The sequence below is a fragment of the Pleurodeles waltl genome, chromosome 6 (genome assembly GCF_031143425.1).
Source record: "Pleurodeles waltl isolate 20211129_DDA chromosome 6, aPleWal1.hap1.20221129, whole genome shotgun sequence".
Lineage (NCBI taxonomy): Eukaryota > Metazoa > Chordata > Amphibia > Caudata > Salamandridae > Pleurodeles > Pleurodeles waltl.
Window position 1 is genome coordinate 1,330,156,022 of NC_090445.1, and position 26,110 is coordinate 1,330,182,131.

The window sequence follows — 26,110 nt, forward strand, 5'->3', positions numbered from 1 at the left end:
GCCGCAAAGCAGGTGGTGCGTCAAAAGTTTCTCCACACGACGGTCTTTGCATGGATTTCTGTCCTTTTTCACCAGCTGCACCTTTCAAGGGCCCAGAGTCAGATTAGGGCACCACCTGGCAGGCAGGACTCTCAGCAAGAAGCTCAAGAGCTGGCAGAGAGAAGTCTTTGTTGTCCCTGAGACTTCTACAACAGGAGGCAAGCTCAATTCAAGCCCTCCGGAAGTCACACAAAAGACAGCCTTTGTCCTCTCTCAGACAGAAGCAGCTACTGCAGGCCAACCTAGCAAAGCATAGTCCCAGGCAAAAGGGCAGTACTCCTCCAGCTTCTTTGGCTCTTCTCCTTGGCAGAGGTTCCTCTTGGTTCCTGAAGTAATCTGATTTTCTGGGGGGTTGGATGCTCTTCTTATGCTCCTTTCTGCCTTTGAAGTAGACCTACTTCAAAGGAAAGTCTCTGTTGTTTTCAAGATCCTGCCTTGCCCAGGCCAGGCCTCAGACACACCCCAGGGGTTGGAGACTGCATTGTGTGAGGGCAGGCACAGCCCTTTCAGGTTATGCAGGCTACACTTCAGCTCCCTTTGTGTCACTGTTTAGAGGAGAGGTGCAAACAACCCAACTGTCAAACTGACCCAGACATGGAATCCACAAACAAGCAGAGCCACAGAATGGTTTAAGCAGAAAATGCCTATTTTCTAACAGTAGCATTTTCAAACTCACACTCTAAAAACCAAGTTCACTAAAAGATGTATTTTTAAATTGTGAGCTCATAGACCCCAAACTCCACATGTCTGTCTGCTCCCAAATGGAATCTATGCTTTAATCATATTTAAAGGCAGCCCCCATGTTAACCAGTGAGAGAGATATGCCTTGCAACAGTGATAACCAAATCTGGCAGTATTTCACTGTCAGGATATGTAAAACACATAAGTACATGTCTCTTTAACACACACTGCTCCCTGCCAATGGGGCTACCTAGGGCATACCTAAGGGGTGCCTTACATGTATAAAAAGGGAAGGTTTAGGCCGGGCAAGTGGGTGCACTTTCCAAGTCGAATTGGCAGTTTAAAACTGCACTCACAGACACTGCAATGGCAGGTCTGAGTCATGTTTACAGGGCTACTAATGTGGGTGGCACAACCAGTGCTGCAGGCCCACTGGTAGCATTTGATTTACAGGCCCAGGGCACATCTAGTGCACTTTACTAGGGACATACTGGTAAATCAAATATGCCAGTCATGGTTTGCCAATGTACACATACAATTTATACAGGGAACACTTACACTTTAGCACTGGTCAGCAGTGGTAAAAGTGTCCAGAGTAAACAAAACAGCAAAAACAGAGTCCAGCACACAGAAACAACCTGGGAAGTAGAGGCAAAAAGTTAGGGGAGACCATGTCAGTGATGACAAGTCTAATAGGCGTGCAATGGGAGTTACTGTGGGCGTTCCACAGCAACACCCATTGCATTTTCATGCTGCTCCAGATTTACAAGAAATCGTAAATCTGTGGCAGCGCCAAAATCTAATGCCACCCCACGGGTGGTGTTAGCATGGCACAATGAGGAGAAATGCTTTCACTTCTCCTTGATTTTGCTCTTTCTATGTGTGCTGTAGAATACAGAACACTTTGAAAAAGCAAATCTCCATTGAAGATTGTTTTGTGCAGGAAGGTGTCCCTTCCGGCACAAAACATTCTCCCCTGCAACTCAGCCATCTTGCACCATGGCGCAAGGGTGACTCCATTGGAGCTTGGCAGCTAATTTAGCAGCTGTGCAGGGGAAAACAGTGATGCGTCCTATTTTTTGGAACTACTGCTCATCCCTATGTTTCAGAACTGATGCAGCGTGTCACTGTCAATTTTGGCGCAGTGCTGCCCTGGGGCAGTTCTTTGTAAATATGCCCCAATGTCTTTTCACTCGTCATTCAGGATGACTCTCAAAGAGAAGCATCACTAGGATGCTTTTCCATAACTCAGTCTCAGATACTTTGACTATTACTTGACCTGATCATTACTTTGAGTAAAGTGTATCCTCACACTTTATATCATCTGAAGCCCTGTTCTCCAAGGGACTACTGATTTTAATATTGCAGTTCAGGATTTGCCTGCTCTTGTGCTATTTCCTCTTTTCATTCTGACAAGCGGACTTAGACAATGTTGTAGTGATACTGGAGCTACACCATGAAAAGACGTCAGACAGTCTTTCAATGGATCCGGGAGGGATGTCTTAGGTACTATCAACTTACTGTCTTCATAATGAGGTACATGTGGATGACTCATGCAACTGATCTATAACTTGATTTTGAAATCTGCCTTTTCTGATAATCCAAGTGCCTTGGCTGCTAAGCTACATTTCTGATAAGCAAATCACACCTCGAAAGATTAGCCTTCAGCTCCTTTTAAAAGCCCTTACAATTTCTAACTAAAACAGGCCTCCTTCTAGAAAGTCATACTTCCTGCCTCTACATCTTATTAAGACAATGTCGTCTGATAGTAGACCTCACCTTCTACCACAGGACAGTGCAATATGTCACAAAACAGTTCTTACTAACACAAAAACACACAGATTCTTACTAGGGTGGGTGTAATTGGCAGAGACTTAAATTCTGTGAGATTCCATGGAATCCCAAGATGGGGTCTATTGGGCATTTGCACTGTTTGCAAAATGTACCCTTGCGTCCAAAAATGAATGCAAAGATGCATTTTGCACTAACAGCGCATCCAAATACCACTCAGTGGCCTTGCATACTCTGCAGTGATTACTACAGAGTATGTAAGGGCACCAAGGGGTATACAGTGAAATGTGTTCCAAAAGGGTCTGCAAACAGTCCCTCTATGTTTTAAAAAATACTGCAGATTAAACTGTAACCCCTTCGCTGCCAGGCCTTTTCCCTCTGAGGTGCCAGGCATTTTTTTGGCTATTTGGGGCAGTTCATGCTTAGGCCCTCATAACTTTTTGTCCACATAAGCTACCCACGCCAAATTTGCATCCTTTTTTTCCAACATCCTAGGGATTGCAGAGGTACCCAGCGTTTGTGAGTTTCCATGGAGGGGACCTAGAAATTAGCAAAAATACATCAACATTTTGTTTTTTTTCAAATAAATGGGGAAAAAGGGCTGCAGATGAAAGCTTGGGATTTTTTTTCCCTGAAAGTGGCATCAACAAAGGGTTTGTGTTGCTAAAATCACTACCTTCTCAGCTTTCAGGAACAGGCAGACTTGAATCAGAAAAAACACATTCACATTTTTCAACACAATTTTGGCATTTTACAGGGACATACCCCATTTTTACTATTTTTTGTGCTTTCAGCCTCCTTCCGGTTAGTGACAAAATGGGTGTGAAAACAATGCTGGATTCTGGACAGCTAAACATTTCTGAAAACCAGACGAAATTCTGAATTCAGCAATGGTGTCATTTGTGTATATCCTTCAAGGTTTTCCTATAGAAAATAACAGCTAAAATAAAATAATATTGAAATTGAGGCAAAAAAGAGTAATTTCTGTCCACGTTTTCTTCTATAACTTTTTCCAGCTATGGCAGATTTTTGAAAGCGATATACTGTTATGTCTGCTGGACTATTCTGGATGTGAGGATATAGAGGGCTTGTAGGTTCATCAAGAACCCTAGGTTTCCAGAGCCAATAAATGAACTGCACCTTAGACCGGGTATACAGCAATTCATTTGGTGAAATATAAAGAGTGAAAAATAGGTATCAAGGAAACCTTTGTATTCCCAAAATAGGCATAAGATAAGGTGTTGAGAAGCAGTGGTTATTTGCAAATCTCTGAATTCTGGGGTCCCCATACTCGCTTGTGAGTTACAGGGCATTTCTCAAATAGACGTCTTTTTTACACTGTATTACATTTGGAAGGGAAAAATGTAGAGAAAGATAAGGGGCAAAAACACTTGTTCTTCTATTCTGTATTCCCCCATGTCTCCCGATAAAAATGGTACATCACTCGTATGGGTAAGCCTAATGCCCGCAACAGGAAACACAACATGGACACATCACATTTTTACATTGAAATCAGACGTGTTTTTTGGAAAGTGCCTAGCTGTGGACTTTGGCCTCTGGCTCAGCCGGCACCTAAGAAAACCTACCAAACCTGTGTATTTTTCAAAACTAGAAACCTAGGGGAATGCAGGATGGGGTGACTTATGGGGCTCTTACAAGGTTCTGTTACCCAGAATCCTTCGCATACCTCAAATTTTGGCAAAAAACACCTTTTCCTCACATTTTGGTATAGAGCATTCCTCGAAGTCTCCAGATAAAAATGGTACCTCACTTGTGTGGGTAGGTATAGTGCCTGCGACAGGAAATGCCCCAAAACACTATGTGGACACATCAAAATTATCAAATACAAAACTATCTGTTTTTGTGGGCAGGGGGAAACCTACGTTTTTGGTCCTGGGTTCAGCAGCCATCTAGGAAAACCTACCAAACCCAGACATTTCTGAAAACTAGACACTCAAGGGAGTTCAGGGAGGTGTGAATTGTGTGGAACCCCCAGTGTTTTCCTGCTCAGAATCCTCAGCCAATCTCATCTTTGGCTAAAAAAAATCACATTTTTCAGTGTGGGCTCACCGCACCGGCACACCCATCGTTCCCCTCAGGCTTCCGATTAAAATGATACCTCACTTGTGTCGGTGAGCCAAGTGACAGGGAAGAGTCAAAAACATTTCGAAATTGAGGAGGAACCAAAGCGGGTCCAAAAGGGCAGTTTGAAAAAAACATTTTTAGGCTGACAAGTGGGGCAGAATTTTTATCGGGATATATGCGACAATGCTGAGTGGTAGGAATTTTGTGAATTCCTGTATAGTCCTGAAGGTTCCATCACAAAAATATGGGGAAAATGTGTGATTTTAAGCAAAGTTGGAGGTTTGCAGGGCATTGTGGGTAGGAAAATGGTGCAAACTGTATGTGAAACGCACCACCTTGGACTTACCCAGATGTTTAGTTTTCAAATGTGTCTAGGTCTCGTAGTTTTTTCTAGATGGCAGCGTTCCAAAGTCAAAAAAGTGCAGCCCTCACCATTCCAAGTGGGAGGATTTTGAGAGTTTGACAAGCTCTCATGGCCCAAATGTAAAACCAAAATGCAAAATAATCAAATGTCCTCTTGCTTGCTGTGGGATAAGATGTTTTAGTCTGTGGGAGAAAGCTGAAAGACTATTAGCCCCTTCAGTTGGGGTGGGGGCATAACTATGCCCATCCTGGTTGGTAGCCACCACCCCACTGTTTTTGTTTTAATTCACTGGCATCTAGTAGGCTTTCTGCCCCCCGGGAGTGGATTGGGGTAATTTCCCCATCTGCCATCCGGTGGGCAGAACAACTTTGTCCCCATTTATTTGGGGTGGAGTTGTGGCCATACCCCCACCCTCTATTTTTTAAAACAAATCTTCCCTGGTGTCTTGCGGGCTTTCTGTCCCCCTTGCGGGCAATTGGGCCTTACAGAAATAGGCAGATCTGCCCCCAAGGGGGGGCAAAAATGGCCAACAGTAATGTGCCCCCATGGGGAGGGACCCTTGCTAAAGGGGCTGCCCCCCCCCAAACAAAACACACACACCAATCCATGGTTCTTAGTGGGGCAGATCAGCCTAATTAAAATAGGCTGATGTGCCCCCCAGGTGGGCAGAAATGGCCCCCACCCCCTGATGGGAAAAGAAATGCTTTGCACTTCTCTTCCGATCGCGCTGGAATGGGAGGCAACCTCTGATGAGGTCTGCGCATGATTGTGCGCTGATGTCATCAGACGTCAGGGGTGTGGAAGGGGAAGCGATTCCCCTTCCATCCCTGCCTATGAGACGGGAGTGGGAGGCCCACAGGGGAAGTGCTAGTGCTCTCCCAGTGAGCTCGTCCCAGGATGAGGTGGTTACGTCCCTGGTGCCGGAGCGTCAGGGCCGAGGACGAGACCACCTAGTCCTGGGCACCCTAAGGGGTGATTCAGCAGTAATAGAGGCGGCACTGCTTCCTTTTGTAGCCCTGTTTAGAAACAATCCAACCACTGCAGATTAATTCTGCTAGTGTAGCGGGGGAATTTACCAGTAATTCCATGTTACAAGAGTAACAATGAATTAGCAAATTCCTCTAATTCCACTAGTGGAATTAAAAATTGTGCCCAGGCCTAATTCTTACGAGACTAGACCAGATCTGTTTTCACAATATTGGCCGTTCTGCTACCAGCTTCATCTTCTGCAAGGATCATATATCCCACTCAACCTACCAAGAATGACAGCCCATTACATGGGTCATGTAAGGTGCATGCGCTTTTCAACATGGAAGATGCTTGTGTATAGGTGATATTATGGGATGTCAGGTAAACAACTTGGGGACAATAGGCGACAATCCATCAATGTAGATTCTACAAATCAGGTGCATCACCTAATTGTATTGTTGTGGGTTGTTTAAACATAATACCCCTCTGGCATAATGAAGTCTGATTTTCCCCACATCTACTGCATTTCTGAGGAGAACTAGACCTAAGCTTCCCAAGTCCCCTTCAATTCAGCTATTCTCCCTATTACACACTCTGATGCCAAATAGAGATTTGGGTTGACATGAAAACAACCTGCTCATCTGGCATATGACCTTTGGTAGAGGCAATAGCTAAAGTAGGAAAATTTTCCTAAGAAGTAAAATTGATTATCTTTTATTCACCAAAATGAATATTTTTAGCAGAGTGATATCAGGAATAGATTCCATTGAAATGGCGCCAAAGGATAGGATAAACAATAGGATTGAGAATTGTAGTCTTGGTGCTGATTAAAGTCAATAAGCAATCAATTGAATCTTTGGTTATGCCTCTATCAAACTATTACCTGAATTACGTTTCTTTTACCGTTCTCTAAAATGTATGTACTCCGTAAAATATTTTAGTATGCCATTAACCTCGTCAGTGTTGTTTTCTTTGTTACAGATCATGAAAAACATATTCAGTGGCTTTCTGGAACAGATGGTGATGTCTGGGTATGGGTAATGGGAGAGGCACCTGGGGACAAGCCTTATGAACAGATCACTGAGGAGCTGATGGAGGAAAAGGCAAGACTGCAGGCTCAGAAGGAGGCAGAGGAACTCTGGTAAGCATGTGCAGAAACAGCTTCAGTTGATGTGTTGGTCTGGTTGAGAAGCCACAAAGAAAATGTCCCATGGAAAATGTGTTCAGTAAAAACATTTTGTGTGAAATATGGATAATGTGGAATTATTAGGGCAGAGCACTCTGATAGGTTGGTGTAATTGTAGTCTTTAACCAAACAAAATCCAATATGGTTCTGAAGGTCACCGGGAGTTACCTTAAATGAATTCTGGTTAAGGGGACGAAAAATAGCTCTGCATTGCTTTGCATCCCCTTTGTCAATTATTCAGAAAATTTGCAAATAAGACATTAGGCATTTATTATGTGACCACGTGGAAATGATCGTTGTGTATGCCATTACTTTGACAGTTTCGGCTCTTGGAGTTGCAAGTCATGACTACTTATTTCATTTATGTTTAGTGGCAGGAGCCTATTTCATTTCTCTAGCTTTATTCTTTACCCTTTAGCTAGCTACGTTATTTTGTTGAAGGAACGTCCATCGCTAATCCTCTGATGTCCCTTTTCCAACTTTCGCTTGAAGGAAAAAGAAAGAAGCTGAAATCGAGAAGAAGTTCCGAGATGTTCTGGCAAAGGAGAAAGCCCGGATTGTGGCTGAGAAGTGGAAAGTGGAAATTGAAGATAGAAAGGCTGCGAAACTAATGGAAGAAAAAATCCAGCTAGAACTTAAGGTTAAAAAGATTTTTTAGCTAAGATGGGCTATGACCTGAGAGGTTTGATTGGGGGTTTGCTTTTCTGTGTGAGACCTTTATGCTTCCTGACCACTGGGAATGTCACATACAACTCTGGAAGGGTTAAATTCACAAAGGCATTTAAAAGTACGCAAAGTAGTACTACAGAAGTAAAACTTCATGTACACTTAAACGGATCTGGCCTTTAAATGTTCAACGCCCTACTAATGGAAGTGGAAAGAAGCCACAGTCGTTTTCTACTTGGATCAATTGTACATGATTGTTTCCTGAATATTCTTAATTTGTTTACAATTTATATGTAAAGCCACCAAGGAATTTATAAGTACCTGAAACAGTACTACAGCAGCACTACTCACATACTCACACATGCCTTTGTGAGTCAGCCTGTGGGAGTTGTGTATTTTAAAAAGTAAACTGTTTTGTTTTCTTTTTCGTCCAGGACGAGATGTGACACCGACTATTCTAAATGGGTATTCTAATGTTATTTGTATCAAATTGATCAAAGTATCACATTTAATTTAGTGTCAGAAGTGAAAGTTTTCATTTCAGATGCACGGTGTGCTTTAATTATCACACTGACTGATCTAAATGGCTATTGTAATGTTATTTTTATCAAAACGTCTCAAATTAGCACACTTTAGTTTCGGAAGTGATAGTTTTTATTTCAGATGTTTGGTGTTATTTAACTCTTTAGGTGACAGACTACAGCGATGTATTGTACTCAGAGAGGTGGCCTATGTCAAGAAGACACCATGTGTGGCAGAATTTTCTCTTGCACAAGATGGCCACTGCTCGGTTTAGCTCCTTTGTCTCTCCTTGCCTGCCTAGCTCACCTTCAGTGTTCCTGGAGCCCTGAACTGTTGAATGGGGCGTTGGCTGGCACAGTCCAGAGTCCAGCGAAGGGTGGACCACCCCATCCTTGTCCATGCACGCTCGAAGAAGATGATGACGAGTGACGCTGTGAGATTAATGAATACAATGAACGGGTTGCCAGGATGGTGAGATATGCTATTTAGATCTTGACTATTGCGGATTGTCTGGACCATGAAGCAGCAGGGTTGAATTGAAATGAACAGGCCCCATATTTCTCTGAAACCTGCCTGCTGTGGACCAGGACTGCAGAGTCCCTCGGAGCATGTTGCTTGAAACAACAGAAACCCTGCATAAGTCCTCCTATGTTTAATATTGAAATGATAACGCCATGGTTGGGTGCCTCATCACAGCCCAACTCAGTCATTCTCTATTCAGAGACTGGGTAAAGCTGCCTTTGAATGTCAGAGATGAAGTTCCTGTGTAAACACACCAGCAATCTAATGGCTGAAACTATTTTGGCTTCCTCTACAACACCGTGGCAGCTGGCGAAACTGACTTACCGCTAAAACTCCAGAGGTGGAACTATGGGGTGATTATAATGATTGAATCCTTTAATGAATTACGTACATTCTTCTGCCTCCAGAGGTTCCTGGGCCTGTGATATTTAAAGGTGCCACTCTGCCCAAGCTGAATGCAGATGGCTGTTGGGTCATTGAGGGGAGCCGGCAGCTCCACCAAAAGAAGCACTTCCCTTGTAAATCAGCACAATCCATATGTACTGTACTACAGAGAGCTTCGCAAGCTTTTCTGTGTGCACACTGGCACATTGCTAGTGATGTAAGAGATGACAAAAAATTCACCTGGAAATTAGGTTACCTACACTGATCCCCACTTGTCTACACTGGTGTTTATTGCATGGGGAGCACACTTGAGCACAGCACAATGTCCTCTTTCTGCTTTGGGTTGCTGAGTCCTGGATTGACTCATCATACTCAACTGTTGCCTAATGTCTCGTCAAAAGCCCCAGAAAACGACTCCTTTTTTTAGAAGCACTTTCTAGCAAAGCAAAGACATACTTTATAATGCAGCAACAACAAATCATAGCTAGCACAGCTCTAGATTATATTTTGCAGTTTCCACCTCCGTAATGGTATCTGTGCTTGCCTTACAGGTGAGTACAGCTCATACTAATGTGGAAATGAAATCCATGCAGGAAGATGTCTTTATTCCAGGGCATGCTGGACTATGCAGAAAGACTGTTGGCTGTAGCTGAGAATCATCTCAAACAAATCTCTGGAATGCTGGATGTGGGTTCAAGAACTACAGTTTCTTGGAGGAAAGCATATGGTGTGATAAAGTGAGAGTTTCTGGAGTTCCGGAGAACACTGAACGTGATGACATGCTGTACTTCCTGGCCCCCTTTCTAGCTGACTTCTTAGGTATGACCTTCTCACCCTCTCTGGAGTTTCAGAAGGCGCACGGTGTTTGATTGATACACACTGCCCTCTGCAGGTGCCCCGAGAGACATTTTGGTCTGTCTGCCTGCTGACATACTAGAATGCCAGGCAGATACCCAATGTAGCAAAGACGCACAGATGCCCTTTTCTCTGCAGTAATCAAAAAATCTTACACTTAGAAGATTCTAGAGACTAACCTCAAAAAGAAATAAATCTTCTCCCCTTGCCCTCACATTAGGAAAGAGGACATCAGGCATGGTCTGCTGGAATTGGTGACTGTTGCAGTTGATGGAAAGAATAGGGAATTCTTTTAACAGATGGACCTGGATCCGTTTCTGGAGGATTTTGATGCCAGCACAATGGGCACTTCTTACACTGCAGAGTCTGTGTGATCCTCTGTTCGGCCCACTTTTCTCAGCAAACTATGAGAGAACTGGCCTCTCTGATGCAATGGATGAACCGCACAGACTGGACTCTGTCAGATGTTTTGGGCTATTAAAGACTAACATTTGGAGCGTACGGTGCCAAAGATGGACACAGGGAAAAATCCAGGTCTCCATACAAAACATGGCCCTTGAAGGGACAGCAGAGGCACCTTCCAGGGATCTCGGAACTCTGACTCGATTGCTGACTTTCTCGGTTTTCTTTCAATTGCCACTTTACATCTACTCACTCCCCTGGCTGCAGCCATCGATCATGACACCATGCGTCACTTTAGTATGCCTACTGCCTGACGGCCTTGAAAGCCCCTACACACACTGAGGATGTATACTGTTTTGAGAATTGCTATGATCCTATAACCAGCGTTACTTTGTCAAAGCTAACACATGATCTCCTAGGATTCTATAGCACTACACATGTATTTTGAGCTGTTGTAGTGAGTAATTATATGAAATGTTGGAAAAATTATGTAACGTTATGCATAATTAAACAAAAAGTAAATCCGGAAGTCAGCGCTTTATTTTAGCATGAAAGGCTTCCTCATGTCCATTTTGGACACAAGGACGTATTTCGCAATAACAATGTAGCTCAAAAAAGAAAGCTGTGAACACCAACCGGGTCCTTTGCTTTATTCATGTGCTTTCACGCTAAGATTTTGCCACGAACTGCATGTAATTACACAACATGGTGCAATGTAACTTCTTGTGAGCAGAATATTGGAAAATATATGACATTAATTACACACAATTACGCTAGCGTAGCTTACTTTTATCCAGTCCTAGTATAGAACTGTGCATGTAAATGTTCTCCATTATACATATGCCTGCAGCTGTTGTTGCTGAGTCCGCCCCAGTGCCAGGGCAGGTCACAAAATGAAGCAACATGAATGTTAAGCCTGCCTGTTTAAAGTTTAGGTTGATGCCTTCCCTTTCTTTAAATCACTGTTTATTCTACTTTGTTCTGCTTTTTATTGCCTGCTATCCACACCTGATCCCGACAAGGTACTCCCACACCACTTTCAACACCTTCATCCCTTGCTTTGCTTTCATTAGGTACAACTCTGCTTCCGTGCGTTTACTTCACAACATTCTAGGCACCTGCGATCCCCGCGTGACACGACCAGTATAGGCAGAGTCCTCCACCCCAACTACTCTAGACGACCCGAGTTACCGAGTAGTGTCCACTCTTGGGAGTCTGTGGTCAATTGTAGTTGGCTGGATGCTTTACTCAAGACAACTTGTATGGTTCTGAGTAGTACTAGAAATCTTTGTTTCGACCAATCACAGCCATAAAAGACCATCATAAAAACACCGCAATGAAATCATTAATCAATTCAGTACAATGTAAAAAAGAATATGCGCAGAAATCACGTTAAATCCATTAATTAAACTAATCTACAGTGATAATAAAAAGTTGAGAAATGTATCAACATGCCTAGCAAGATGAAATCCAACCAGCCACCAAACAGTACAGTTGTTGCATCAAAACATCGACCTGACTAGTTACAAATCTACAAGCTCGAACACAACAGTTTCATGGCGAACCTAGGGCACACAATGTTAAAGTTGTAGCGTATAGGATGTGATTCATGATGCTCATCTCTTAAGGACGTCTGGGCGATGCAATTCCTATGGCATCAGGTCCAAACTCCGTACAAAGAAAAGGCCTCAGCGTACAGTTGTTTTAGCGACTGTGAATCTCTTAAGAGCGCAATTGGACCGCACTGATCTTGCGCTATAGCCTCCACCCTTTATAGAAATATTTGGATACTGAAAACATATATCAATCTATGCAGTCTGAAGTTAAGATTTGTAGGGCAGGTACAAAGTTCCTCGCACCCAGTATTCTACAGGCAGGGGCCAGCCATGATTTCCTAATGCCTCCATATACAGGATAGAAGAACAGAAAATGTGCTACTGCTCAAGAGGAGATGTAGAGCATGGGTAGTTTGGAGATGTTCATGGCTGCATGCTCCATGTACTTTTGTACTTGTTCACAAGTTAGATTCCATTATCGAATTTCAAATGTAAGTTTTTTGCCTGATGGGGGCTCAATTTTGTCATGAAGTTCTTCAAATTGGGAAAATAATTTTACGTTTGGAATTTTTTCTGTTACGCTACACAAAGAAGGCTTCAGGTAACAATTGTTGTTAAATGCCCAATATGTACTCTTCAGATGGACCACTACCCTCTTATTACATGAGGATGGATTATTCCCGAGGTCACTCAAATCAAGATTGATAAGACATGTCTTGACAAACTTGAGCCATGCCATTCTAACTCTAACATCCAGTCCAATTAGCTCCTTAAGCGCCAGCTGGTACTGTCTCAGATCTTTGGTCAACCACAACCTTACCGAGTATAGAAGCAGCTTATGATTTATGATTTGTGATATCTGAGATGTTCTGCTGTGTGAAGTACCATCTTAGAGGAATCAAAGAGGCATTTTGCGTGAGGCCTGTAAGGCTTAAAGTACTCATCTAACATGTGGATGATGTTACTTACAAATTTTCCACCTGATGAATTGAATGGTGTGACAAAGCCTGGACCACCCGTAGCTGTCTCCATATCATTTCCCCTAAATACTGATGGACCAAATCACTGAATTGTGCCGAAAAAGACTCTATTATACTTGAACACTAAGGTGGTCATTCTCATTTTGGTGGTCTTTACCGAAGACCGCAGTGTACGTGGCCACTGAAAGCCCACCAGTGATGGAGGTCTGAAGACCGCCGCATTACGAGTCACCAACACAACTCCGCCAAAACATTACCTGAAATAATGACGTGAAGGAGGCGTCTGCACCACCAGCACCGCCACGCTGAGAACATCCTGCCCGCCAAATAACAAATCACAAATCTGCACCCTGACCTCAACACAGCGCTTTTCCATTGGCGGTCCGAACCACTGTGGGAACAAATGCACCTCCACCAAAACACTGCACCACATTGGACAATACCATTGCCCCACACCTAATACACATGCACACACCTCAACACAGCTCTACAAAACACCCCCCCACACGTACCCAGAACCCTTTGCACCCATAAACATTGTTAAAACGAGGCAAGAGCACACTGAAAGAAGGCACTGACCTAGATATCACAAGCACAATCACACTGAACAAGCATGGCACAACACACCACAAACCACACGCACATCCCATTACCCAAACTCACACTAACAAACAGCACACCCAGAAACCCTGCACAACACCCCCGCCCCCACCCCCACCCACAACCCAACCACCATGGCACCACAAAAAAAAACAGAATCACAGACGAGGAGCTGAGGGTAATGGTCGACAAAACCATCAGAGTGGAGTTGCAACTGTTTGGAGCACAGGTCCAGCAGACATCCATTGCCCGGAAAAATGACCTATGGCAGAGGATAGTCATCAGGGTGAACACTGTGGGGAACCATCCACGCACAAGGGAGTACATTAGGAAGAGGTGGAACGACTTACTGGAGAAAGTAAGGGGCATGGCTTCCAAGCACCAAATCGCCGTCATGATGACTGGTGGTGGGACCCCACCGCCTCTTCCAGAACTATCATAGTGGGAGGAGAAGGTCTTGGCCATCCAACACCCAGAAGGGCTGATGGGAATACCTAGTGGACTTGGACACTGGTAAGTCAACTACACCCCTGTTCCAGTGCACAGCATGTACCCCCACCACCCTGTTACCCCCTCACACCATCCTAATGTGCACAAACTCACCATGGACCCAATACCCACCCTTGCATGCCACAGATCCCTATTGGCACCATCCCCTCACAGGCCCACCTATTACATGGATACCCCACACTGCAGCAAGTACTACAACTACCACAATGCAACACTCCCTACCCTTGCATGACTGCTACATCCACTTCACATTTCTGCACTTGCACGTTAAACCATGTCACTCCCTTTCACCAGAAGTATTTGTGATACACATCAGTACATGGAAATGACAGTAGCAAGACAAACATAAACTATTCCCCAAAATAGGACCATTGCAACATTCCACTGATGGAAACACAAACAGTGGTCTAGTAACTGTCAATGCCATCACTGCCCTGCAAATCCATTCAGTGATAGCATACACCCATGTGTATCACTTTTACAATACCATCATGTTACACAATACCTCTCATTCTACAGGTCTCTAAAGCACTGCCACACAGCAGAGGAGGCCAGTGACACAAAGCCCAGGCCTGGAAGCAGGTTCAATAGTGGATGAATCCCTTGGGTGTCTGGATATGGATGACAAACCTGGCCCATCAGGAATGAGTGGTCAGTCCACCACCACCAGCTTCACCCTGCCCACAACTGAAACAACCTCCCCTGTGGCATCCATTGCACAGCAGAGCCCACCCTCCCAAACCTGTATCGCAATGTCACATCAATCATCAGTGTGGCCCACAGGACAGGGGCAGGAGTCAACTGTGCAAACCGAAGACAATGACGGTCCTGGTGTCAGTGGGAGGGGGCGCACTGCACCAGGGGCACAGGCACAGGGGGCAAGGGCCAGTGGGAGGGCAATCATGGGCCAGGGGATGAGGCAGGTACAGGACACGACTGGCCAGGAGGCCGTCTCCAGAGTCCTGGGAGCCAACCAGCAATCCCAGGACAAGATGGGCCAGATACGGACCACCTTGCAGGACACCCAAAGGCTGCAGGGGGAATACCACCAGGAGGCCATGCAACAGTGGCAGGCACTCAATGCCACCATGGTCTCCATATTAGGGGAGTTCAAGGAACTGAACAACAACTTCCACCCAACAGCAGGCCCCATCCAGTAGTCATTCAATACCACTGCCCTCAACATCAGCACCTGCTACTGGAATGGAGCCCCAGCAGGAGGACCCACAGGCAACCAGCACCCCTACCATTGCAGCTGAGGGACCCCCTTTAAAAGAGATCAGCCATCCAGACATTCTGCAGGACATGAGGCAAAGACCAATCCCCCCACCAGGAAGTGATCCCTCTTCTGAAATGTCACCCTTGTGTGCCACTGTTATACCTTGTTGCCTGTCCAATACCAAGGTTCCATCATTCTGAGGCAAATGGATACAGGACCTGTGAAACAAACAGTTATACCACCCACTCTGATCTTCGCCTAGATCATTACCCCAATCCTCTGTACTGTGATGTTATACACTAAGTAAACACCAATTATCACAAGTCATAGTGCATGACTCTTTATTGTTTGTATTGGTAATTCTGTTTACAAGCAACAAATGTATACACATGTCGGCACCCCAATAATGTTAAAGTGACAGATGTAGTGGGATACTCCAGCAGGTGTGTAAGTACACCCATATTGTAGTAACATCCAGTGCCAATGATGCCAACAGGCAATTCAGTAAGCAGATTGCAAACAGATATGTGACCTGAAAAGGGAACATTACATGGGATGAGGCACAATGCTGTAAGGTATGTAATCCACAGTCATACATCAACAGCAGTTGAACACAAATACAGGGTGACTGTCCCAGCTGCTATGACACCACATATGTAAGGGCCTGCATTGTCACTCCCACATATGTGTAGGACAGGAAAGATGTCACATAGGTAACATCCTTTACTGTTAACCTCCCTCAGTAGTCAGGAGCAGGTAATTGCCACACAGCAGCTGACAATGCAGCATGACATGCCTACACAGCAGGAGCCATGACTGATAAGTCCCCATTATATTACCCAAACAGGCAGACTAAGGACTCAAAACCTTTGGTACAGCCATAAGGATGTTCCGTAATGGCACCGGTATTCCACACGTCTTTAGCAACAATGCATTTTCACTACCCCTCATGGTAAGTCAGTTACCTTTCAGGGTCGGAAACCAAGATGGAAAGCTGTAGTCCCCACACACACCTTGATGCATGCAAAATCTGGGTACAGACTAGCTTTAACAATACATATTCCAAGTGCATATTACATACAAATCACACATAACTGTTCATCATTGAAAGTAGGGATGAATCAGGTCAGTTCTGTTGTTATGTACCTCATCCTTGTCTGCCTCCTCCTCAGAATCAGAGTCACTGGCCCCAAACACTGCTCCAGCATCAATGTCCCCCTCCTCCAACAGGGGGATGTGCCTTCTGAGGGCCGGATAATGGAGCATGCAGCATGCAACAAAGATCTTGCAGACTTTCCCTAGTCGGTATTGTAGGGCACCACTGGACACATGGGGGGTCATTACAACATTGGCGGTAAAAGCCGCTTACCGCCGTGCAGAAGACCGCCAATACACCGCCGCGGCCGTGGAATTCCACAACAGCTATTATGACTCACATCTCGGAATCTGCCGAAACTCAGACACCCACACAAGTTCGCCACACAAAAGGTCAGTGATAAACTGGCGACAACAAAAACCTCCACTGTCACGCCAACAGAAACACGCCCATGCTATCACGACCCAGGAATCCACGCGGCGGTCTTTCAACCGCGGTATTCCATTGGTGATAGACACCGCCGCGCTCAAAATACACAGACATCACCAAAACACCGCCACATTGGACAATTCAAAATACACACACCTGATACACATACAAACACCACTCCCACACACCAAACACAATATAAAACACACACCCACATCACCCACAAACCCCTACGACCAAAAATTATTGACATAGGCGACAGAGAGCTAGCACAGCAATAGGCAACCCCACCACACTGAGGCACATTACACCATCACCCACACAACATCCACACACAAAATACTACACACCACTACACATCACCACACATCACCACATACACCCCACACACATCACCTACACCACCCCATGGCACGCCAATGACACCCCAGGTTTTCCAAGGAGGAGCTCAGGGTTATGGTGGAGGAAATCGTTCGGGTAGAGCCACAGCTATTTGGATCACAGGTGCAGCACACCTCTATAGCTAGGAAGATGGAGCTATGGCAGAGAATCGTTGACCCTGTCGACAGCACCCAAGAAATCGGGAGGACATCAGGAAGAGGTGGAACGACCTACGGGGGAAGGTGCGTTCTGTGGTCTCCAGGCACAACATCGCGGTACAGCGGACTGGCGGCGGACCCCCACCTCCTCCCCCACAACTAACAACATGGGAGGAGCAGGTCTTGACCATCATGCATCCTGAGGGCCTCGGAGGAGTCGGTGGAGGAATGGGCACTGGTAAGTCAAATCTTAACTATCATATTCCCCACCCTACCTGCATGCTATCAGACCCCCCCACCCTCACCCCCTCCCCTATCACTCTAACTCCTCACTAATGTACTAATAACACAAACCACACATCCCAACACCAAGCCCTGCATGACACAACAAAGCATGGTTACCCCTCACTGAAGAATTCCCACTGCACATACCCATAACACCCCCCCAACCATCATCACACAAGCCCCCACACAGGAATGCTAGCACTGGGGTACACGCTCACCCACCTATTGCACACCATGACATACACAGATGCAATAATCATGCTTTTACACCCCTGCAGGACCACTACCTAACGTCACCAGACAGGAGGGTCCAGACATCTCCACCCCACCCACAGAAGAGGCCCACAGTGATGACAGCACCTCTGGCCAACTGGATCCAGATGACCAACCCGGACCATCGTGGGCCTCGGGACAGTCGGTTCCCCTTGCACAGGCACAGCCCAACACTGACCTTCCACACTCTGGTAACACCAGCACAGCACCCACCCAGCGGGCCCATACCTCCGTACCCAGGATACGTCAATCAGCTGTGTGTCCACCACCACAGGGAACCCAGGATAACCCACCACCCCAACAACAACAGGGACCTGGGGGCAGTGGCAGTGGGCACACGGTCCAGTGGACGGAGGCACAGGAACACAGGGGAACTGGGAAGGCTGCTGTGAGACAGGGGCGGACAGGCCAAAGGAACCCACTCTCCACGAGGCCCTCTCCTCCATCATGGGAGCATACCACCACTCCCAGGAGACGATGGCTAAAGTCCTGGCCAAGTTTCAGGAGACCCAGCGCATGCAGGACGAACAGTATTTGGGGTTCAGGGAGGAGCTCAGAACCATCAGCTCCACCCTGGGCACCATCGTAGGGGTGCTGAAGGACATACAGAAGACCATGAGGGACACCGTGGCACTCCAAGGGGCCCCTGACATTAGCCTGGACTATGAACTGCCCACCACCTCCGCCGGCGCTAGTGGACAGGACGCCCCGCCACAGGAGCACCACACCAGCATCCCACCCCCCGCAGATGGACAACCACCCGCAAGCGGTCCCTGAGATCCAGGAACAGGACAGAGCAAGATGGCAAGACCCCCGCCAGGAAATGAGACCACCCTGATTGTCATCCCATTGTCCCACTTTGTTACCCTGTCCAGATTGGAACTGCCCCAGCTCCATTTCCTATGCCCATATGGGCAGTGCCCCTGTGAGACTAATAGACTGGACTCTGCCATGGACATTCCTCCACCATCACCCATCACAATTTTGCCACCCCCTCCAATAATTAGCACTTCAATAAACACCCTTGAACCACAAAACAATCTGGAGTCAGTCTGTGATTTTGAAAATGTGTATTATCTATGACAATGACAAAATCTGTTCGAAAATGTTATGTCAACATACCTATGTAACACATCACAAGCCCATGAAGGATGCAAGCAGATGACACACATTGGTAACCACACCTGTGAAACCGTAATGGAAATGTACCACTCAGTTAGCAGATACTGCTTCAAATTGACAGACAGGATAGAGGTAGAAGTGGGAAAGTAAATATAGTAGTAAAAAATTGTTCTCACCTGTGTGTCACTGGAAATATTGCTGTATGACAGAGTCCCTGTTATCAATGTCTTCTTCCTCTGCTTCCTCCTCATCACTGTCCACAGGCTCCACAGCTGGCACAACACCGTGTTCTGGACCACCCTCCTGCAGAAAAGGCACCTGGCGTCGCAAAGCAAGATTGTGCAGCATACAGCAGGCGATGATGATCTGGCACACCTTCCTTGGTGAGTAGAATAGGGAACCACCTGTCCTATGGAGGCACCTGAACCTGGCCTTCAGGAGGCCGAAGGTGCGTTCGATCACCCTCCTAGTCCGCCCATGGGCCTCATTGTAGCTTTCCTCTGCCCTGGTCCTGGGATTCCTCACTGGGGTCAATAGCCATGACAGGTTGGGGTAACCAGAGTCCCCTAATAGCCACACACGGTGCCTCTGGAGTTGACCCATCACATAAGGGATGCTGCTATTCCGCAGGATGTAGGCGTCATGCACTGAGCCAGGGAACATAGCATTTACCTGCGAGATGTACTGGTCTGCCAAACATACCATCTGTACATTCATGGAATGATAACTCTTCCTGTTCCTGTACACCTGTTCACTCCTGTGGGGGGGGACCAAAGCCACATGAGTCCCATCAATGGCACCTATGATGTTAGGGATATGTCCCAGGGCATAGAAGTCACCTTTCACTGTAGCCAAATCCTCCACCTGAGGGAAAACGATGTAGCTCCTCACGTGTTTCAGCAGGGCCGACAACACTCTGGACAATACGTTAGAAAACATAGGCTGGGACATCCCTGATGCCATGGCCACTGTTGTCTGAAATGACCCACTTGCTAGGAAATGGAGTACTGAGAGCACCTGCACTTGAGGGGGGATACCTGTGGGATGGCGGATTGGTAACATCAGATCTGGCTCCAACTGGGTACACAGTTCCTGGATTGTGGCACGGTCAAACCTCTAGGTGATGATTAAATGTCGCTCCTCCATTGTCAACAGGTCCACCAGCGGTCGGTACACCGGAGGATTACGCCATCTCCTCACATGTCCCAGCTGACGGTGCCTAGGAAGGACAACAGCGACCACAGAGTCAACCAATTCTGAGGTATGTACCCACAGCTACACAGAACACGACACAAAATACTAAAATCTTCCTGTATGTGTGTTGAGTCCACGCCTAGGTATGTGTGACGCAGTTGTAAATGAAGCCATGTGGGCCCCTGAAATGGCGGATGCCTGACCTCTAAAGTGGGACAATGGGATGTGAGGTAACTGCGCTGGCGTTGTACACCGTCACGGTAGGCGGTGGAAGACTGCGGCGCAATGCTGCATTGGTTAACATTGGATCCTATGGGTCCCAGGAGCCAATGACGAAGTGCGCCGGCGGTGATGATACGCACCGCTGCGGACGTCACCGCCGCGGACGTGACCGCCATTTTCTATCTGTTCAATCACTCGATACCTGATCTTCGACAGGAGAGGACCTACACTGCAAGTGCTGCTGTGATCTCGGTCTGGAAGAGACAATGGCACTTGCGTCTGGGGAAAGGGCCCCTGCCTTCACTGCACAGGAGTTGGAGAAGCTCGTGGACGGGGTCCTCCCCCAGTACACGCTACTCTATGGTCCTCCAGACCTACAGGTGAGTAGATAGGGTGCAAGTTTTATGGGCTATGCCTGGGTGGAGATGGCTGGATGTAAGTAGGAAGGGGGCAGAGTTATGCGGGCATGAAGGACTGTGAATGCATGTGCCACATGGCACGGGTTGGGATGTCGGCCACTCACTTTGATGGTGCAGTTGGTAATTACTTCTCTTCTTCCCTTGTACATGTCATGTAGGTCAGCGCCCACCAGAAGAAGGATATTTGACGTGCCATCGCCAAGGACGTCTGGACCCTGGGAGTCCACCAGAGACGGAGCACCCACTGCCGTAAAAGATGGGAGGACATTCGCCGCTGGAGCAAGAAGACGGCGGAGGCTCAGCTGGGGATGGCCTCCCAACGTGGGAGGGGTGCCCATCGCACCATGACCCCCCTGATGTTCCAGATCCTGGCGGTGGCCTACCCTGAGTTGGATGGGCGCATGAGGGCATCACAGCAGACACAAGGGGGTGAGTACACTCACATTCTCATGACTTTGCGCGCAGTGGAGGGGTCTGGGTGGGGGAGGAGGGCTGTGGGTTTCCCTAGGCCAGGGCGAGTTCCGTAGGCTAGGTCCCTCCGTAATGCAGGCAATGTGCCTCTCCACCCCACCTCTCTGGAGTGCCAAAAACAGGTATACATGCCCCTGTGTCAACTATGTGGGCAAATAACACTCATAGGCAAGTAGGCCATATCCCAGGAACTGCATCTGTAGAGGCCAAGAGCACGGCGTAGTGCAGGGGGCAACTGTGTCTGTATTGTCTTTGTATGCACTCAACCTGTCTTTCTTCTGTCCCCCCCCCTTTTTGTGCTCTCCCTGTTCTTTTGTGCATCAGCATCATCAGGCGGAGGTACAGGGGCACCGGAGCATGAGGGGGCTGCGTTCCACATGGCCATGGAGGGCCACACCACGGACTCCGAATACACCTGTGGGACGGAGGGTGAGGGGAGCTTCACGGCGGTCAGCGGATCAGCAAACAGCGACCTGGACTCGTCCTCTGATGGGAGGTCCCTTGTGGTGGCGGCACCATCTGTGCCCCCCACTTCTACAGTTATAGCCGCCGCCCCCCCTACCAGCACCGCCCTCCCAGCAGCCCCTCAGCGTGTGCCCCGTGCCCGCTCACCCAGGAGGGTAGGCATCACCTTCGCCCCAGGCACCTCAGCTCCTTCCCTTGTCACCCCTGCTGCCCTCAGTGAGGAGGCCATTGACCTCCTCAGGTCACTCACTGTTGGGCAGCCTACCATTGTGAATGCCATCCAGGGTGTAGAGAGGGAGTTGCAACACACCAATGTATTCCTGGAGGGCATTCATTCTGGTCAGGCTGCCCATCATCGAACCCTGCAATCTCTGGCCTCAGCACTGATGGCAGCCATTGTCCCTGTGTCTAGCCTCCTCCCTCCAACTTCCTCCACCCAGACCCAATCCCCTCTTCCTCAACCTATCCCAAGCACACAATCAGACCAGCCTGCACACACCTCAACACACAAGGGCAGCTCAGGCAAACATAGGCACCACACATCCCACAGGCACACACACAAGCATCACCCACATACAGACACAGCAACATCCACTGCCTCCACTGTGTCACCCCTCCTTGTCATCTCCCTCTTCCCTCCCAGTGTCGTCTACACTCTCACCTGCATGCACTACCACAACAGCCACTAGGACTCTCACCAGAACACCCAGCACCACACCCCGCTCACCTGCACTCACCACCCCACTACCATTTACACGTCCCCCGTGTCCTCTCCCAGTGTGTCTGTGACGCCCCCTCCCAAAGTACACAAACGCGGGCACACACACACCCAACATCCATCCACCTCACGACAGCCCCGAGAACATGCACCTGCACCCAAATCACCAAAAGTTACACCTCCTTCAAACACCTCCTCTTCCTCCACTCCCAGACCCCCTCCAGCTACCCGTCCCAGTGTTCGTCAGAAACTTTTCCTGAGCAACCTTGACCTCTGTCCCATCACCCCCCCCTCCAATTCATAGGTCCCGTAGTAGCACCTCAGCCAAAAAGATTCCGGTACCAGTGGTGCCTGTTCGAGGTATGTGGAGTGCACTGGGCACCAGGGCAGCCAGTGTGACACTGAGCCAAAGCACTGCCAGTCCACCGCCTGTGAAGCACCAGAAGTTGGACAGTGCCCGACGGGAGAGGGGGAAGACACTTGCCGGCAAAGCCACCCACAAGGGTCCCGGGGGGAGTGTCGAGTCAGCTGTGACTCCTCCCAAAGTGGTGAAGGGGCAGAAGAAGTCTCCAAAGTCTGGGAAGAGCAGCAAGGCGGAGAAGGCCGCCATCCTCCCCGCTGCCCAAGACGCCACCGCTAGCCCCATCGTCACTGGTCAGGAGACCACCGCCAGAGTCAGTGCCCAGGAGGGCAGCACTATCGTCACTGGTCAGGAGACCACCGCCGGAGTCAGTGCCCAGGAGGGCCCCGGCAGCCACAGCCCCGCTGGGCAATGAGGTACCGCCATGGCACACACCGCTGCACAGGTCAGAGACAGCAAAGTCAAGCACCGCTGAACAGGGCAAGCACCGCTGAACACGGCAAAGACCGCCATGGACAGCACCGCTGCACAGGTCAGAGACAGCAAAGTCAAGCACCGCTGAACAGGGCAAGCACCGCTGAACAGGGCAAAGACCGCCATGGATAGCACCGCTGAACAGGTCAGAGACAGCAAAGTCAAGCACCGGTGAACAGGGCAAAGACTGCCATGGCAAGCACTGCTGAACAGGGCAAAGACCGCTGAACAGGGCAAGCACCGCCAACTCAAGCACGGCTATCCATGAGCGGCAGGGGCAGTGACGCAACAGGGACCATCACGGGGTGAGTGATGCACTCTGGGCACCAGTCCCCCTCCAGAACCAGTGGAGACATGCATCCACTACATCTATCCTGCACAGGATGAAGCACTCTGGGCACCAGTCCCCCTCCAGAACCAGTGGAGACATGCATCCACTCCATCTATCCTGCACAGGATGAAGCACTCTGGGCACCAATCCCCCTCCAGAACCAGTGGAGTCATGCATCCACTCCATCTATCCTGCACAGGATGAAGCACTCTGGGCACCAGTCCCCCTCCAGAACCAGTGGAGACTGTTATCCACTTGAGAGACTGTGGCTTTGCACTCACCAGGATGGTACAGTGGGCAACCCACCCACTGTAGAGACTTGTGAGACTGTGGCTTTGCACTCCCCAGGATGGTACAGTGGGCAACCCACCCACTGTAGAAACTTGAGAGACTGTGGCTTTGCACTCCGCAGGATGGTACAGTGGGCAACCCACCCACTGTAGAGACTTGTGAGACTGTGGCTTTGCACTCCCCAGGATGGTACAGTGGGCAACCCACCCACTGTAGAGACTTGAGAGACTGTGGCTTTGTACTCCCCAGGATGGTACAGTGGGCAACCCAACCACTGTAGAGACTTGAGAGACTGTGGCTTTGCACTCCCCAGGATGGTACAGTGGGCAACCCACCCACTGTAGAGACGTGAGAGACTGTGACTTTGCACTCCCCAGGATACATCAATGGGCATGGAGCCCCGTCGTGGATCTGGCGTGGTGCAGTCATCCGGCTGAGGTGCCCCCCCTTCCCTTCCCCCTGAGGTGCCTGTTGTATTTCTATCTGATGCCCCTACAGTGTTCTCTCTGTTCCAGGACAGGTATCGTGTGTGGGCCTCGCCCATGCATTTTGGGCCCAGTGGTCCACGGACATTGAAATGTGCATACCTGTACTACCAATCGTGATTTATATATTTGGAATGTGTATATATTGATGTATATATGAGCTTACTGTTTTTTGATACATTACAATGGTTGAACTCATTTCCTTTTGTCTTAGCATTCTTCCGGAGGGGTTGGGGGTTGTTACTGTGATGTTCGGAAATGCATTGGTGTGTGTGTGTGTTGTAGTGGGTGAGGGTCGGGTTGGGGGTGGGGGTGTTGCATGTGTGTGTCCGTGACTTTTGCCTCCCCCCTCCCCTATGTCGTAGGTGCAGTACTCACCGTTGTCTTCGGCGCCGCCGTTGCTGATGTTCATAGAGGAGCAGGAAGACAAGCGCAGGGAGTATTTGGAGTTCTGGCTCCATGGTGCCCTCCTTCCTCGTGGAGTTTGTTCAGGTGAGCGTTTTCCCATTGAAATGTCTGTTTCCACCGTGTTTTTATCCACGGTGAATCCGCCCCTGAAAAGGTGGCGGATTGGCCTGTTGTAATACTGTGGGTGGTACTTTGTCTTCCGCCTGTCTGTTGGCGGTGACCGCCGCGCTGCTTGTCTGTACCGCCATGGCGGTCGGAGTGTTAAAGTGGCTGTCTATGTTGGCGGTTTCCGCCACGGTCATAATTCCCTTTTTTTTCCCGTGGCCTGTTTGTGGTATTACCGCCGCTTTAACACCCTCCGCCAGGGTTGTAATGACCCCCATGGAGGCAATGAAATTTAGCTTTCAAAAGACAGAACGTCCTCTCAATCACTCGCCTTGTCCGGCCATGTGCCTCATTGTACCGGTTCTCCCCTCTATAGTTGGACGTCTAACAGATGTCAGGAGCCAGGGCAGGGTGGGGTTTCCGGAGTCACCTGTGTGGAAAAGGGGACATGGCTATAGGTAACAATGCAGAGTGCATACAGTGTAGGGAGGGGTACAAACATCTGATATTGAGAGCAGTACACATACCTATAAGCCAGGCCCTTTCTCCCTGTAGCTGTGGCATCAATGCAGGGACACTGCTGTTTTTCAGGACGTAAGAATCATGTACTGATCCAGGGAATTTTGCATTTACAAGTGTTATGCACTCATCTGCAAGACACACCACTTGTACATTGAAAGAATATAAACTCCTCTGGTTTCTGTAGACAAGTTCATTGGCCTTCGGAGGTACCAGGGCGATGTGCGTGCCATCAACGGCCCCTATTACATGTGGGACATTTGATATATTGTAGAAGGCTGCTTTAACAGTGGCCAGTTCTGCACACTGTGGGAACCTAATGGACGTGTTCACATGCTTGAGTAGGGCATCCAGCACATCCTGCAACACCTTACTGAACGTGGGCTGTGACATTCCTGCAGCCAGTCCCACAGTCACCTGAAAAGAGCCACTCACCAAACAACTGACAACCTGGACTGTTAGAGGGATGGCATGGGGATTTCTCAAAGCTGGCAGGAGGTCTGGCTTCTACTGGCCGACCAGTTCCCTGATGCACAAACGGTTCAGTCGATAGAATAGGATGATGTGGCACT

The 26,110-nt window shown here is 48.2% G+C and overlaps 1 protein-coding gene across 1 annotated transcript in view; it reads left to right on the plus strand.

The window, feature by feature from the left end:
* Nucleotides 1–26,110, plus strand: part of SH2D4B (SH2 domain containing 4B) — a 1,234,963-nt gene that overhangs the window by 282,095 nt on the left and 926,758 nt on the right. Inside the window, exons 5-6 of the mRNA XM_069240651.1 lie at nucleotides 6,911–7,070; nucleotides 7,608–7,755. Coding sequence (XP_069096752.1) covers nucleotides 6,911–7,070; nucleotides 7,608–7,755 — 308 coding nt within the window. The remainder of the gene's footprint in view (nucleotides 1–6,910; nucleotides 7,071–7,607; nucleotides 7,756–26,110) is intronic.